Source organism: Corylus avellana, chromosome 7, assembly GCF_965113065.1.
Source record: "Corylus avellana chromosome 7, dhCorAvel1.hap1.2, whole genome shotgun sequence".
Lineage (NCBI taxonomy): Eukaryota > Viridiplantae > Streptophyta > Magnoliopsida > Fagales > Betulaceae > Corylus > Corylus avellana.
In genome coordinates this window covers 22,304,567-22,321,104 of record NC_142496.1, presented here as the reverse complement: position 1 = coordinate 22,321,104, position 16,538 = coordinate 22,304,567, and the positions used below count along the sequence as shown (strand labels likewise).

Sequence of the window (16,538 nt, the reverse complement as noted above, 5' to 3'; positions counted from 1 at the left end):
AGTAGTGTTGAACATGGCATTAGTATGGTGGACTCTCATGTGGTTCTTGATTTGTTGCTATCTAATATAGTAGAGTGAAATAAAGAAGCACATAAGTTGTATGTATAGTTATGAGTGTCGGGCTCTTGGTGATTGGTTAAAAGAACCTTCATTCAAAGATGAATGTAGTCATGTGGCGATTGACTCACACATGAAAGAAATATATATATATATATTGACATGTCCACACAAGAGGGAGGATGAAGATTTGAACTAATGATCTCCGCTTTATAGAGTGTAGTTTCTACCCGATTAAACTATCCTTTGGGAGAAAGAAAGATTAAAGTATACAAATGTGAGTAAAAAACAATAATTAAATCCCTCATTGAAAACGTATCATAAGAATGAGTAGTTAAACACACGTAATTAGGTTCAAACTCAAACTCATTGTCTATATTGCTAATAATATATACAACAAAATTAAGATAAATTTCTATCCTTTTACGGCAAGATGGGTAATTTGATAAGGTTTACGGTGAAGAGAAGAGAGAGAGAGAGAGAGAGAGAGAGAGAGTTAAAAAGTGAGGGGGGAAAAGAAACATGTGTTGTTAATGTTAGGTGTTCCTGGTCATTCTTGCGGAAAAGACCAAAAGAAAAACCACCCCAGCGCCCTGATCTGAAAGCACTGTGGAGATCAAAGACAAGAAGTACCCAATCTCTTTCCCTTTTCTATCGATAGGATAATACTTCTTTTTTTGTCAATAAGTCATGAATAAAGGACATGTTCTCTGAGAAGAGGTTCGATTGGATAAAAAGAAGCCAGAGGAGAGGGATCTTCATGTTGGGTTTGGGTGGGTTTTTTTTTTATTTACTTTGCATTATCATTATCATTATCATGTACGGTTGCACCACCTTATCCCCTCTCCCCCACATCACATTTAAAATACTATATATATATTATAATATTATTACTGCCAAAACAACCAAACAAATACGTCACCATAATTCTTGCTTCTCCCACTTTCTCTACTCTTCCTCCCTCATCGGGAACCGAAGGCAGTCCAAGAGCAGGGAGAAAAAAAAATAATAATAATAATAAAATATAATACAAATGGTCCCATCTCTCATCTCCTTCGTTCTTTCTTTCTCTCTCTACATGATTTTCATCACTTTCTCTCAAGTTGGATGGTTTTCCTGTTACCTAATTTGTTCATGTCACTATGTCAGGAAGTCAAAGCATCTTGCCAGTTGTTTGGTTGAACCTTTGGTGGCGTCCATTTTTCACATTTGTGGTAGGTTTGGTCGGCCACACTAGTGTTACTGGTAATATTTGCTGAAACCAGTAGTACTGGTGGTCTCGCCGACTGGTTTTTGTTTATAAGAAGCAAATGTTCTTGGGATTGGATTCCTTCTATAATTGATGGGTTATTACATCCCATGCACTTGATTCATGACGTGTGATGACCTCATGATGAAACAGAATTTACCTTGCCGTACAAATTAGAAGCAAGGATCGAATTGCCTAACAGGCTGATCACTATGAAGAGACGGCAGATGCATCGTGCATGACCCCTGATTTAATAATAAAATGAACTGGGATCTTCTGCCCTTTTTTCTTGAAGCAGGGGATGTGAAAGGAGCTCTCTGTGATAATAAAATAAAATAAAATAAATAAGTCTACAGAAATTACGAGGGGATTACATATTTTGTTAAAAATATAACTAAGAATAATCCGAAACTTATATCAAGAGAAGTTTACCTTAATAATTTAAGGGTTTGGATTTGTGGTTTCAATACTTGAGATTTAAAAAATAACGATTTTAAAACATGCAAGACTTTTAAAATCGTAACTGAGCATTTAATAAAATCACGAGTTATTTGTCTTAGAGGTGTCAAGGCGGTTACGGTTAGCGGTTATTGGCAATAACCGCTAACCGTAACCGCCTTAACGGTTAGTAGATTTCACTAACCGCAACCGCTAACCGCTTAGCGGTTAACGGTTAGTGGTTAACCGCCGGTTAGAGGTTAGTGAAATAGATAACCGCCCGCTAACCAATTTTTCAAAATTGGGCTTTTTTGGGCTTCTTGGGCGTTTTTGGGCTTTCTTTAGAGCTTTTTGGGCGTTTTTGAGCTCTTTTTTTTTTTTTACCCTCTTTACATTTACTTGTACTTTAAAAACATTTCTTTAAATATTACGGGTCCAATTCACACTTTTAACTTACAAAATTACGGGTCCAAGACTCCAAACAAACTCTTAAACTCCATCACCAGCTAGTGGAGCGACTAATGAGTAATCGTCTCTATACTCATTTTGCTTGGTTGCAGTAGCCCATTAGCAACGTAGATGAGCCATTGGCCCATGGCAAACGTTCGCAGGGCATCACAAGTCACAACCATAGAAAACCCACTTCCATATTTTTGGTACATTCATAAACACGAACGTCTTGGACTCCCTCTCTAATGGAACCCCTACAACACCTAGAATTGAGATCTTTCTCTAGTTTAAATGTATAAGTTAGTTATATTAAAAATGTATTTTTGTCCCTTTAAAAAATAAAAAGACAAAAATACCTCACGTATAACTAACCGAATATCATCCGATTCAAATAACTGGATAGGATCCTTTTCCACACCACCTTATACCCATTCGTCAAGGGCACAGATTTTGGGCTCAGTATGACATGGGCTTCGTGATCTACAGAGCAGTTTCATATTAAGTGAACAATAATTCTTTCTGTGTGGATAAGAATCTATTGAAAGATCTTAAAAACTTGTCACAATTCTAACATAATTTCTAAAAGGGAAAAATGCAAAATTAGTCCTTGTGATTTATTTAATTTGCAATTAACTCATTGTAGTATCAAAATGAACTCAAAGATTCTTAAGGTAAGCCAAAAAAATAATTTAGTCCCTACGATCAAATTTCATTCACTGACTTAACAGATTATGATAACATAAAACGTTAGAACCAATAAAATTGTAATACTTGTCATATTTAAGTCAGTGTCGCACTAACAAAATTTGTTAAATTAGTGGACAAAATTTGACTGTAGGAACTAAATTATTTTTTTTGGCATACTTCGAGGACCTTTGAGTTCATTTTGATACCACAAGGACTTAATTGTAAATCAGGTAAACCACAAAGACTAATTTTTTATTTTTCCCTTTCTAAAAATAAAAATAAGATAATGGTGTAAAGTGATTCAACATATGCAGGACGTCTTCTAATTCACTCAAAATCTAGATCAAACCTGTAAGAGAATGCATTATGCTGCAACTGAGTTCATCTCCCATGATTTTTGTACACAACAAAAATAATAAATAAATAATTCCAAAATGAGAATAGAAGGTTGCAAAAAATAAACTAAAAGAAAAATTTATCAGAACAACCATGTATTTGTGGTACCTTTCAAATTAACTCGGGAGCGGTTTTGGAAAATAAAAACATAAAAAAAAAACATGTCTCACAGGGGATTCCCATTGGAGATTGCTGCTTGATCACCATCCAAAAGCTCATTTACACAGAATTGATGCATATTCTCATACATTGTTTTCCACTGCTGAACCATTTGCATAGATCTTCTACAATCACGCTTTACTCTTTCCATCTCCATCTCAGCGGCAGCAGAAGAACCTTGTTGCTGCAGGCAAACCGAACGAAAGGTCAGATGCAGGTTTCAGGTGCATGTAAGATCACACTATTTTGCATGGTAGGATGCTAAATATGCAACTACAAACGGTAACCACGCACATGCAACCATAAACACATGAATGACAATCGAGTGGATCAAAAACATTTACTGAGCAATAAAAAAACCTGAAGTTCTTTGATTTGATTATTGATCACATGAGAACTTAAGTATGAATCATCCATTGATTTTCTGCAAGTAGACTGGAGACTAATGACAGCCTTAACATTAACATCTTCATCTGTTGAATTTTCATATTTATCCAGCGGAGGCGGAACTAATGACCCGTGCCTTCTCGAGGAAGCTTGTGAAATTGGCCGAGAATTAAAATAGACTTCTTGTCTAACAACAAGAATATTGTTTACAGGACCTGTACAGCATAGAAGGGAAACAACAAGACATGAGTGAGATAACCACAAATTTCAGGAGTCAAAATCAGAAAGATTGTGTGGAGGCAGAGAGAGGTTATTGTCTTATTGACAACTTGCACCAACTGTAATATCATTCATATAGAAAACACTTGAATGCATAATTTTACATACAAACTTCCATACCCTCCAAAAATTTATTGAAATACACACTTTAGATAGGGAAATGCTGCAAAATATCTCCAATGAAAAGGAATTTTACTTTACTCTTCACGTTGCATAACATTGAATACTTCACTTGGAACCAGCTAAGGAAACAAATCTAGATTTAGAAGCTAGGGGAAAATACATTCTGGCCCTTTGAATTACAACCACTTTTTCACTTGCACCACCAAACTTCAAAAAGTGGTATTTGGGTACCTCAAACTACATCTATGTTAGAAAAAATTGTTAAATTGGATGGAAAAGTTGTCACGTGTAGCACATGACCACATTGTGTCTTTCTTCCTAAAAAACCTTAAATAAAATAAAAAAACTAATTAAAAATAAATAAATAAAGGATGGCCAAAGCACCCCTCTGGCCACCCTCAAAATAAAAAATGCGCCATAATTGGTAATTTATATCCTCAACCAAAACTATTAGTTGAGGATACAAAGTAGTGTCTGCATTTTAGAGCAGATTGTTTATTAACGGGCTAAAATCTGCAACAGAATAAATGGTACAAACATAAAAACAGAAAACTATACATAGCCCCAAGTGATTAAGAAAAACGAATAAATAAATAAGAACTATAATCTGCAAGTAATAAATTTTTATGTTTCCTTGGTAGTGAACAAAAACCCTAAGCAAGCAATTATTCAGATAGCTTGGGAAAAAACCTTTTGCATGTTTGAACACCCGAACAATGTTGTGAGTTTTAGCATCCCAAACTCGTATAATACCATCCTCCGATCCAGAAATTAATAGATTTCCACTTGCACAATATGCTAAGCAAGTAACAACCTTGCTGTACAAAAATCAAAGAATGAATTTGTGAATTAAGAGATCATATAAGCTGATACTACCAGCACACAAAGTTTACTGTCACAATTTAATGAGAGGTTGCTGTCTTATGTAAAACGTGCAACAATCTTCCACTAATATACTTTGATTAATGGAATAGAAAATATCCAATTTGATGATAAATAAATTAGGACAGTTGCTATTTATTTTCTCAGTATTTATGATTATAAATGAAGCAAAGATTACGCCTAAAAGGGCCATAATCAAGGGATTCAACCATATGCATAATTAATAATTCCAATTTCAGCAAGAATAATGTTCCTCATAAAATTTGCAAACGGGGGGAATATTTGGTACAACTTTCTCATCATAAAAGGTGATAGAATCACAAAGCTAGTGGGTTAAGCTTGCCAAATCCATGGTAACCACACTGTTGGCCCATAAACAAATCAAAACACGCAAAATGGTTCAGCGAGAAATCCGTTATCAATCTAGAACATTACTCCATGGAAAGGTGAAACAACACCAAATTATTAAATGGTTGACTAACAAAAGCTTGCAGCCCAAGAAGGATTGAAGGTCAAAATTAGCCAAACTCCTAAGGGCTAAAAGGTACCCACTGCCCAATCCAATCCATAACCTTGATATTTCAGCTTCAACCTGATTTCAGTTAGGGAAGCTAATATCATTCAAACTGTTTATGTCAGAATGACCTTTTTGCGCATTCTGCAAAAGATTACAGATGCCTCATCCTAATATGGCAATGTTTATAGAAAAGAAAAAAAAATGGGTATAAATAATTACATAGACAAGACTCCTGATCCTGAATTTTCAAATGATGAAAATTCAGATGAGCTGCAAAAAGCATAATCAATAATGCCAGACTAATTTAAAACTTCCATGTAGTTAATACATTACACAATAACATAAAATTATCCTCAACAATCCAACAAAAATATATTTGAAGATTCAGCAAAGAACACCCCACAATAAAAGCAGCAGACAACTTATAGCAATTACGTAAACTTCTCACCCAATAGCGAAGCCAACTCAATTTAAAAAATCTGTAAGTTCACAAAAAGTGAGGCTATAATAAAAGGGACAAACCTGTGATTCGATAATGAATTTATGATATGCAACCCATATTTCTTGTTAGAGGTACTTTCTGCATTAAGTGCAGCAATGTATATCTTGCCATCCCTGCTGCCAGCATAAAAGACATGTTCTCCAGGGTCAAGTGCAATTGCATCAATTACTGAAGGGAATACGATATTTCTTAATAATTTCCCCTTTGATAAGCTCCAGACCTAGGAAAAGGGTACATAATGAAGGCTAGCATAAATATTATATTGAACCAAAATTCAAACAAATTATTGGCATTATATGTGATTGTATAGAATGCAACATTTGTTGGGGGGGGGGGGGGGGGGGGGGGGGGGGACACTAAATACAAAAAAGCTACAAAAAACAGTCACACACATAGCAAGATGAAGTACAATGTATGGCATCATATGTAAAAATTACTGAGAACTGAACTTTATCATCACTGCTGCATACAAAATTCCGAATTTAATCCTCCCTCATTGCACCCAACACTTTCCATTTCACTTTTTCTTTTCTCCTTATAAGTCATCTTTGCCTTTGTCGTTCAGCTCAAATTTTTTTTAAATCTTAAAGAATCCTATTAAAGACTATCTTCTTATCAGGAAATAAAAAGTACCATTTCCCCAATGTGAAAAACTCTTTTAGCAGCAAGACAGTGTACTGATTTGCACAAGTGCTATGCATGCTAGTGCTGCCTCTTTGTCTTGGTCACTCAGAGAACTATTTCATTTGAGGGATCCATTAATTAAGGTCACAGAAGATAAACTATTTCATAGTGCCAGAACTGAACCCTCGATACAACATAAAAGGTCCCTTGTTGTCCTGTGAAATCCCCTCTTTTATTTGTTTTAAATGTATCACTCACATATTCATTACCTTGATTTCATCAGTGACATCCTCTTGACAATCCTCCTCCCAATGAAGTGACCAGATCATTGGGTAGGAGGGAGCACCATAGTATTCAGTATCTATACATGATAATATGCAAGTAGTTCAAATATTTAAACAGCAGTTTCTTGTAAATAAGAAAACTATTTAGGTGGCGAAAGAGTGTAGTTATGTTGTAATAGTTGTTGTGAGTTAATTCCAAGAGTGGTCCTTGGTTAGGTTAGGTCACTAGTGTTTCGCCAAACTGTTAAATAAAATTAGAAACATTATTTCATAAACCTAATGATCATGATGGCACTATGCATTTTGTCAAGAAAGTCATTCATAAACTGTTATCTTATTAATGTCATACTTTTTTATTTCATAATTCTTTTACTGTATACAATGCTACTGCATGTAAGCATACACTGAAACAAAGATACAAAGATACATGTATATATTTGCTGTTCGTATAATTTTATTAAGACACATAAATTGCTATATTCCCATGTTAGATTTTTGGAACTCCGTGTGACAGACATCTCATCTACGTGTCAAAACACTACACTCCAGGGCCATGTGTACATAACGTAGGAGACAGTTAAGAGAACTATTCAGGTGCTGAGCGTGAGTAATTCATATAATAAGTTCTAAAAGGGAGATACTAATTCTGTTACAATCTTTATTCAAATTAGAAACATTCACGCCAGCCCCAATGAGTAGTCTGATACATGCAAACAAGATTTTCCATGAAAGCCACTCAATAAGTGGACAAGATGATCTATAGTGTATTGCATCCACACATCTAAAACATAATAATCAGTAGATTGATGATACAGCTTTACAGATACCGACTAGTGTAACAATAAGCAATCTTAAACAATCACAGAACATCCCTTATTTTACAAACCAATCATTGTTTTTAAAATAATATCCTATAAAAAGTATGATTTGCTAACCCTAGACACAACTTGCAACTTTAGCGTGGTTGAAACTCACTTGAGGTCTATAGTTACTTAATTTCCATTTTAATTTCCTAAGCTAAATTTATAAGCGGTATAATATAGGGAAGAGCATGTCAAACCTTACAAGTTCGATCCTCAGAAGCAGACACTATAATGGCATTGCATCCTCCATATCCTGTTACAAGATCAGTAACAGGCAGAGTGTGCTCTGAAAAATTGTGTTCATATAGATGATCAGCTTGCTTCCGTCTTACATCATCGAATATCCTGAATCATTAAACAACGAGAGAGACAAGAGTGTGAGCTTCTACTAAGCAATAAAACAATCAAACAAAGTATTATGAACTAAGAGCGAACAAACAACTGAGAATTAAGTACATTAAAAGGGACCAAACTCTAACGGATCCATCCTCCGAACCGGAAATTAGCAGTGAGTCATCATCGGAAAATACCAAGCAATTAACAGCCCTATAATGAGCATGCCATTTCCTAAGCTGTCTGCCACTCGCAACCTAAATCATCATAAAATAAGATAACTAGAAAATAAAAAGAGGCACCCCAACTATGCCCAAGTTAATAGATTTGAAAAAAGAGAATTCACCTCCCACAAGTAAATTTCCCCTGATACACCCCCACCTACAATGTAAGTGCCTTCACGGTTAGCAGCGAGCGCCTTGATCGGTTCCGCTGGAAAGCTCTTAACTTCTGCTTGAGGCTGTACAACCAGAAATACAGATATAAGAAATACAATGACAAACGAAACATGTACTTAATTCGATTGTTCATTGAGGCAAATCGTCAAACAGATGGGCAACATGATAAAGACTAAAGAGGTGTTCGCGTACCTTGGACCAGGACCAGTAGAGGATGGAGCCGGAGGAGGAGGAGGGTACACGGAGCTGAGAGGAAGCGAGGAAGCGTTGGCCGACGCAGACGAGGCCGTGAGGTGGAGAGGCGCAGGATTTGTAACGGTGTTGCTCCGCGCCCGTTCGTAGCTCCCAGCAGCCAATGCCGGCGTCGACGGAAGACGAAGCCACCACTACCTCCATTGATTGAGAGTGGGACTTAGGAGGTCTGGGAGTCTGGGACCGAGACCAAGAGAGACAGAGGAGCGTTTCGTGTGCTCTGTTCTCAGGACCGTAACCGAAGGTTTTGCTAGGGTTTTAAAATGGTGTAACACGCTCCCTTGTTTGAATTATATATTCAAATACCAATTGTTTACTTTATCAACTTCCTGTTGAAATTATTAATAAAATTTAGTTTTTTTTTTTTTTTTTTTAATAGGTGAAAACAGAAATTATTATAATCAATATTAATAATCTCTTGCTCAGCAAATACAATATCACAACTACAACTGAGAAAATCTTTTTTCCACACCCTAATCTAGAGATGGGCCAATCGCCCGTTTTGTAAGGCTATGCGCCGCTTTATTGGCACTTCTTTTAACATGTTTTACCGGCCAAGATTTGATACCATTTAAAGAGTATTTTTGCATCATTCTCGTATTTGCTACTGTTGCATCTCTCCTGTCGTAGGGGTAAGAACAATTTCCGATGCATCTTCCTCCATTATGATGTGTTGAAGACCCAGGTCTTTGTGAATTCACTGAATTTCCATTACCTTCCCGGCCGCCAAAGCCTACGCAACACCAACAATCATATCAATAATGTAAGGCATAGACATAGTCCCTTGCCATTATTCTCATGGCCATCATATTTTTTCCTTTGTTAACGGCCGCATAATGAATATCACATCGAGTATAATTGGAAAAAATAAAATAAAGATTTAAAGAATACATTGTATGAGATTAAGTATATTTCATGTGACTAAAATTTTAACAATTACTTTAATAAAAAAATATTATGAAAATAGTGTATTTATCGTTTCAAAGAAAAAATAATAATAAAAATAAATCAAGCGTTTGTTTTTTTTGTTCAGAAAGCAAATCAAGAAATAAAAAAAAGCACTCAAACTTTGAAAGAAAAAAATATCATGAGTAATGTTAGATACAATAGAGACAAACTGTCAAGTGGAGAAGAGATAAGACTAATTAACAATAAGAATCACGAGAAGCGCATCCACTTCCAAAACAAAACAACCATAACCTGTAGAAGCAATAGCCAAACGGGTGGCAAGGAGAGTGGCAGAGGCTTCATCTAAGAAAACATCAGTAGAATGAAGCTTCTGAGTAGTAGCTAGAATGATATTCTCTAAAGCATTACTGATAATCGCAGCTACCACCGCAAAATTATATCTGATAGCCACATCAAATTCCCTTTTAAGCCCAAAAGTAATACCTCTTGACACATCTCGGCCCAAAATGCTTTCAATCCCTAATTTATAAAAGTGAAAATTTCAGTACCACAAGGCCCATGTCCGACCAAAACGGGTCTAATGCGAATCCTTCTATCAATTAGCAATGCTTTTGTTGTGGGTGTCGGTTTAATTGGTAAAGTTTTTTGACCCCGAACAAGAGGTGTATCATGGACTCTCTCCTATTGCATGTGAGGGGCTTCACAATCCAAAGTAACAGGTCCAATGGGCCTTAGAGAATCTGGATTAAAAAAAAAAAAAAATTGTTTTTTTGTTTTTTTTAATGAATAAAATAGTAATTTTTGATGGTCGAAGAAAGCCAATTTTATTGGAGGAGAGGGCGTCGTTGTTCCTCTCTTCTTTTTTGTTTCCAACCCGGGCCTGTCAGCCATAATGCCAACAAAAACTTGTCTTAAACAACCTGTTCCAGGAATTGGACATTTTACGAGGACGCAAAATTCAATAATGCGACGTCACTTAATGTTGGATGTGTAAAAGTAATAATCGGAGCACGTAGGGGTAAACTAACTTTACGTATAATTCAAGCTCGTTCTTAAAAGCAAAAAAAAGCCTATCTTATAAAAAAAATATTATATATAGAGAGAATTTTTCTAACTTATGCCAAATTTGCTTAAGGGCTTGTTTAGAATTGTGTTTGAGAGTCTAAAAGTACTTTTAACATTCAAAAAGTTCGTTTGAAAAAAAAAATATTCGTTTGGTAAAAAAATTAAAAGTGCTTTTAAAGGTTCAAAAAACTTAAAAATTGTCAAAAAAACATTTTTAGTAAAAACTTAAAAATAAAATTATTGTCCAAAAGCTTTTTTCGACTTAAAAGTTCTATTTTTTAAATGCAATCACAAACAGACTCTAAAGTAAAGTTAGAAAAAATGGAGAATGGATTGATTATCATTTTCCATATTTAGACGAGCTAGTAGAAAAGATAAATTAAAAAAAAAAAAAGGAGGGGTGGGGACTCTTCATCCGGGTCCACAAATTTTTGCCCTCCAAAAATAAAGAGAGCAAGAGTGGTTTGACAATTGTACCCTTATTATAATTTGTTAAAAAGTAAATTCAAACAATTAATAGAAAATGTTTTCATTCGCCCATACTTTACCAAATACTCATGGTGAAAAATAATTAACAATCTCTTTCTTACGCTTTTATTTTTAATCTTAATTTCTTAAGAGGAATGTTTCCACTTTTACACAATTTTTTTACATTTATAGGTAACTTTTAAAAGAGTAATGGTAGAAATTACATTTTTATCTAATAACTATTTTATAATGTTAAAGTGACACTCCCAAGTCCCAACCAACCCTTGGATCGCTTTTTGTTTTTTGAAAAAAAATAAAATTCAATAGATTGTTGGGATTGATAATATATACATCAGTATCGTAGGATAAAAATATGGTTTCTAGCATTCTCATTAGAAAATACCAAAGCCTTCCCACATTTCGTACTTGGTGTCAATGATTGGGTTTTGAATTTGAACCTTAATTTTATAATTTATAGCCAATTTCAATTAAAATAATCCACTTATTATTTAGTCTGTAACGAGAGTGTTAAAAAATTAATTTAAATAATGAAAATCATAGTTTCTTGTCAGCTTGATGAATAGAATTACTCCTTTGGGGTTATCTTGTTGGCTTTCTCTTTTGTTGGTAATTATGTACTTAAAAAAAAAAAAAAAAAAAAAAAAAAAAAAACACTCCTTTGAAGTTTGATGTATATGCATCTGTTTGTGCACAAATGGCCTTAAGAGTACGGAAAATCTTCTCACAATAGTACTTAACTGGTTATTAGATCTGCTTGTGGATTGAATGCCAAAAACAATATTTCCAAAAATTTCTTCAGACAAAAGGTGGAGAAAACAATTAAAGAAAAAGAAAAAAAGAGAGATAATTTTGGTTGAAGAGAAATTGAATCAAATAGAATCTGCTTTACTAATTAAATCGGAAACTTCCACTTTCACATGTGTGATTGAAAAAAGAGAAAAGAGAAAAGAGAAAAGAGAAAACTTGCATACATACATGTACCATAATGTAGCTATAGCCCGTAGGCATGTTTTGTAAATGTTGCTACATGGATTTAATTACCATTATTGTATAAATTGTCAATAAAGTGTGCTACCAAAAAGAAATGCGATGAACAAAATGTCAACAAAGTCCATTCGATCAAAAGACACAAACTGAGCCAACATGTCTTTTTAAATCAAATTCCCATCTTTTTCCCCCTTTCTTATACTAGTCTAGAAAACCATCTTACGTGCTTTCTTTCAATAAGGCTGTTTCAGCAACGCACAAACCCCCTTCCTAAAGCATCTTTTACCGGATGATCCGTATCCACTTTTGAAAGCCCATCACCCACTTTTCTACCCCCCCACCCCCTTCCATTCCTATCCTACTTCAAACTCGTGCATATTCTTCCCACGTGCGACTCTCCAAAAGGGACAAAAGCTCTCCACAAGGGATTTTTTTTTTTTTTTTTTTTTTAGGGGGTGGGGGGGCATATGAGATGAAATCATTGAAGAAAAAAAGATATTCTAATTCTATTATATATTCCAAACTTTTATCTCACTGGAGACGTGAAATAGATCTTTCATCTGCTTCTCACAGAAATTGTCTTGGAATTTAAAACCAGCATGAAAAAACATTAAAGATTGGGGGTCAAGAAAAAGCAAAGAACAAGTGGAAATGCCTAGTCAAACTTTATGTGTAACTTTACTCGTATAGGGATGTTGGACGAATGGACAAGGAAAGCTATGAAAGAGATGGGGGGTTTTTTGGGAAAAAAATGATTTGTTTATTTTATCTACCATTCAAGTCTCTCTCTTGTATCAGGTTTTTGCGTGGAAGAAAGGAAAAAGAGCTTGGAATGGGTGAAAGAGTAGGGTAGGATCCAAAGAGTTTGAAGAAGTTGATCAGATACTTAAAGTAGGAAAAAGCGAAGGTTTCTGGTGCTCAGAAGAAGAACAAGTATAGAAGCCTTGACAGAAACATTTCAAACCACATTTTTAGTTAGTTTTTCTTATATTTCGCTTTCATCGAGTAACCCACTCTTGTAGTTTCTTCAATCTCTCTCTTGCGTGACTGACAGTTCATAGAAACGAGAAATAGATTATTTATATATATAATCTTCATCATACAACATGACAGCCTTCTTTTTCTTCAAATCATGGTATACTTTCTTTTTCGACAATAATGGCGATGATAAAAAAAACAATAATGAGACTGCTAATATGGGATTTTGAGGAACGAATTGTCATTTGTTGTCAGCTGCTTTTTAGTGCAGGTTTTTAAATTTAGTTGTGCTATTTTCTGTGTCGTGCTTGTACGTACCATCCATTAATGGACTAATCAGAGAGAAAGCCCTAGAGAAATTGTCAATGAACCACCAGGCACCAGCCTGTAACTTTCTCAGGAAACCCATCTCTCTCTCTCTCTCCACTGCATTTATTAATGTAACTGAACATTGGAGATCATAATCAGAAAAAAGAACCAGAAGAAGGAGAAGCAATAAATTAAAAGATGGTATTGGAGATTTAAATCGTTTGCTCTAACCAAAACCCACCTGCATTCATAGCTGGAGGGGAACAAAGATAATACCGGCACTAAAGTTATTTACAGACTCACTCACAAACACCCACACGCACGCACGCACACACATATCATCAATATTAATATCATCAGACTAGCTTCCTGACTCAAAAAGAAAAAAACATGGAACAAGAAAATCGGAAGAAAAAAAAAAATGAAAAGGAGAGCCTAGATTTGTGAAAGGACTAACATGCGGAAGGGGGCATGAGATTTAAGCCTAAATCATCCTTTTCCAAGACCAAACGAGCCTTGCTAGTCTCGGTGCTCATTGGAATATTAGCACCGTACTCTGGGTGCAATCTTTTTTTTGAATATTGAAGAGGGACACCGAAAAGCTTTGTCTTGCAGCTATTGTTGTTGGGTTCTTCAAGAATTGTCATGGAGCTCCTTGATGAGCAGCTCATAACGTGGTTGGATGGGGCTTGTTTAGAGTTAGACGACGTCGGATAGTACCCAAGAATCTGGTTCAAAGGCTTTTGCACCATTGAGCTAGTTGTGGTTAGAGGAGTAGCAGCTGCGGGTGAAGGTGCGGCGTTGCAGAGAAGTAAAGAAGAAGGGTAAGAATTGCTTGGAGCGACAGGTTTCACATGGTTCTGTACGAAATATATGATGTCGTTGTAAAGCTTCCGCATGTGCGCGAGCTCAGACATTAGCAGCGAGTTGCTTCGCCGGAGTCTTTCGTTGTCCTCCGAAAGCGCTGTCACTGAGCTGTTGTAGACTCCGGTGGGGGAGGGGAGTGGGGGCGAGTCAGACCAATTGGCTTGCTCGTCGGAATCGGAAGGGGAGATGCTCGCTCGGCCGGGAAAGGGAAAGAAACTCGGGCCGTTGACGCCGAGTGCAGAATGCGGGTGGTGGTGATGATGTTGGTGTTGGTTGATGCCTACCTGCGGCTGAGCAGTTTTCCTCCGATGGATCTCACACAGCAAGTGCTTCTCTCCCTTCTTGAAGAACTCGTTGGCGAACTCCCATCTGTCCGGCACAATCTTTCGAAAACCCTAGTTTTCCCGAACACGCAAAACAGCAAGAAAAAACATTCCGTTCAGTAAAAAAGCACAGAAATGATCAGACACAAAAGAGTATATATATATATATATATATATATATATATATATATACACACATATATACATATTCACGTACATAGGTGTTGAGCTGGCGGACGAAGCTGGAGAAGTTGTTGTGCTTGAAGTAGTTTGGGAGAAGGTCGCGAGCGAACTCCGGCGGCCGCCAAACGATGAAGGTGGCGTCGTCTTCGCCCCACGAAACTATGTGGTCGGTGGTGGGATCGTCTACTAGTTGGTAGGTTTTTGTGAGGAATGGAGCCGGGACTGATTTGTGAGAGTCTAGAGAGAGTAAGATGCCTTCGCAATTATCCAGCATAAGCGCCATTGGAAGATCAAGCTGAAAGCTTTTTCTCAGAGAGAAAGAGAGAGGAGTGAGTGAGAGTGTGAGAGTGGGCGCTGTGTTGCTGGATAAAAATGTTGGAGAGGAGAGGGGGTGTGGTACTACTGTGTAATGCGGTTGTTTTTTTCTTTTTAATTATTAATGTTTTTTTATTTTTTTATTTTTAATGTGATATATATATATATATATATATATATATGTTTTGTTTCCCTCCTCGGTTATGTAGTGTGAGAGAATATGTGTCTGTCTGTCTAGGACTGTGAAATAAGGGCCTTTCAAGACAAACCCGTGACACACTCTCTTTCTCTCTTTCTCTCTCTCAGGGCCTGACATTGATCCCGCGCACACCCACTTAAAATCACGCACAGGAGGATGGTGCAGTGCAGCACTGTCTTCGGAAATTGACGTTGCCACCCCTGCTTTTTTTTTTCTTTTCTTTTTCCTGCTAAATAGTCAAACGCCTCATTACTACTATTCTATATATGTGTTTTTTTTTTCCCTTTCCCTTCTCAAAATTCTCAGACCTTTTTTTTTTCAGTTGTCAAGAACGTGGCATTAACTGCGATGCTATTTTTATCGCCAGATATATTTCCTTTTTTGGGCAACACGACTTCTATAATCTTCTTCATCACACTTGAGTGTCCCCAGAATATCTGATTGAATATCTTGATAAGTAAGGCAAGTAGAATAAAGGGTATTTAGGTCAGATAAAGAAAAGTAAGGTGTTACAATAAAATAATGAGAAAAAAAAAAGAAAAAAAGAAAAGAAACGAGAGGGGAAGGTGGTTTCACTTCACGTCAAACGAGTGTCCTCTTTCTAATTTGTAGCTTTCCCTTTGTTGTTTAATGTCACCAACCAAACACAGTCTCCAATTTCGAATCCCCATCATTTTCTACTACTACCTCCAGCAGATATAAGGTAAAGGATACATCGAACTACGTGATGGGATTTAAAGCCTGTTCTTAGTGACGACATTTCTTCCTTCTTAATGCTTCTCTTCCATTTGCTTCTCTCTCTCTCTCTCTCTCTAACTTTCTTCTCCTTCTTCTTCTCCTTCTTATCTCTCTCTCACAATATTCCAAACTTCAATATATCATATGGCTTGGGGTCTTGCTCTCTCTGCCCACTACTACTACTACCTTTACTCACTACCATACAATAATAATACCACACCCTCTAGCCTAGCCTACTTTGAGCCTCCATCTCTGGCTCTTCTTCCTCGGCTCGGCTTCTTCTTTTTTTTGGCTTA

At 36.2% G+C, this 16,538-nt stretch overlaps 2 protein-coding genes across 2 annotated transcripts; both read right to left on the bottom strand.

The window, feature by feature from the left end:
- Positions 1-3,257: 3,257 nt before the first annotated feature.
- RID3 (Transducin/WD40 repeat-like superfamily protein) lies at positions 3,258-9,199 on the bottom strand. The gene is made up of 8 exons (XM_059597679.2): positions 8,821-9,199; positions 8,577-8,690; positions 8,354-8,487; positions 8,095-8,242; positions 6,147-6,346; positions 4,916-5,043; positions 3,797-4,038; positions 3,258-3,620 (listed from the first exon to the last, which is right to left on the bottom strand). The coding sequence occupies exons 1-8, from the start codon at positions 9,022-9,024 to the stop codon at positions 3,444-3,446; spliced, it is 1,347 nt and encodes a 448-aa protein (XP_059453662.2). The 5' UTR covers positions 9,025-9,199; the 3' UTR covers positions 3,258-3,443.
- Positions 9,200-13,796: 4,597 nt separating this feature from the next.
- On the bottom strand, positions 13,797-15,403 carry HSFB4 (heat shock transcription factor B4). Its single transcript, XM_059597898.2, has 2 exons — positions 15,025-15,403; positions 13,797-14,879 (listed from the first exon to the last, which is right to left on the bottom strand). The coding sequence occupies exons 1-2, from the start codon at positions 15,271-15,273 to the stop codon at positions 14,070-14,072; spliced, it is 1,059 nt and encodes a 352-aa protein (XP_059453881.2). The 5' UTR covers positions 15,274-15,403; the 3' UTR covers positions 13,797-14,069.
- Positions 15,404-16,538: the final 1,135 nt, after the last annotated feature.

What these genes read in the sequence shown, in the direction of transcription:
- RID3 (XM_059597679.2), bottom strand. Translation starts at nt 9,024, where the DNA reads ATGGAGGTAGTGGTGGCTTCGTCTTCCGTCGACGCCGGCATTGGCTGC. An exon ending in TCTACTGGTCCTGGTCCAAG is followed by an intron (nt 8,691 to 8,820) that starts GTACGCGAACAC and finishes CTGGTTGTACAG; the next exon opens with CCTCAAGCAGAAGTTAAGAG. An exon ending in GGTGTTCAAACATGCAAAAG is followed by an intron (nt 4,039 to 4,915) that starts GTTTTTTCCCAA and finishes TATGCTGTACAG; the next exon opens with GTCCTGTAAACAATATTCTT.
- HSFB4 (XM_059597898.2), bottom strand. Translation starts at nt 15,273, where the DNA reads ATGGCGCTTATGCTGGATAATTGCGAAGGCATCTTACTCTCTCTAGAC. An exon ending in TCCGCCAGCTCAACACCTAT is followed by an intron (nt 14,880 to 15,024) that starts GTACGTGAATAT and finishes CGGGAAAACTAG; the next exon opens with GGTTTTCGAAAGATTGTGCC.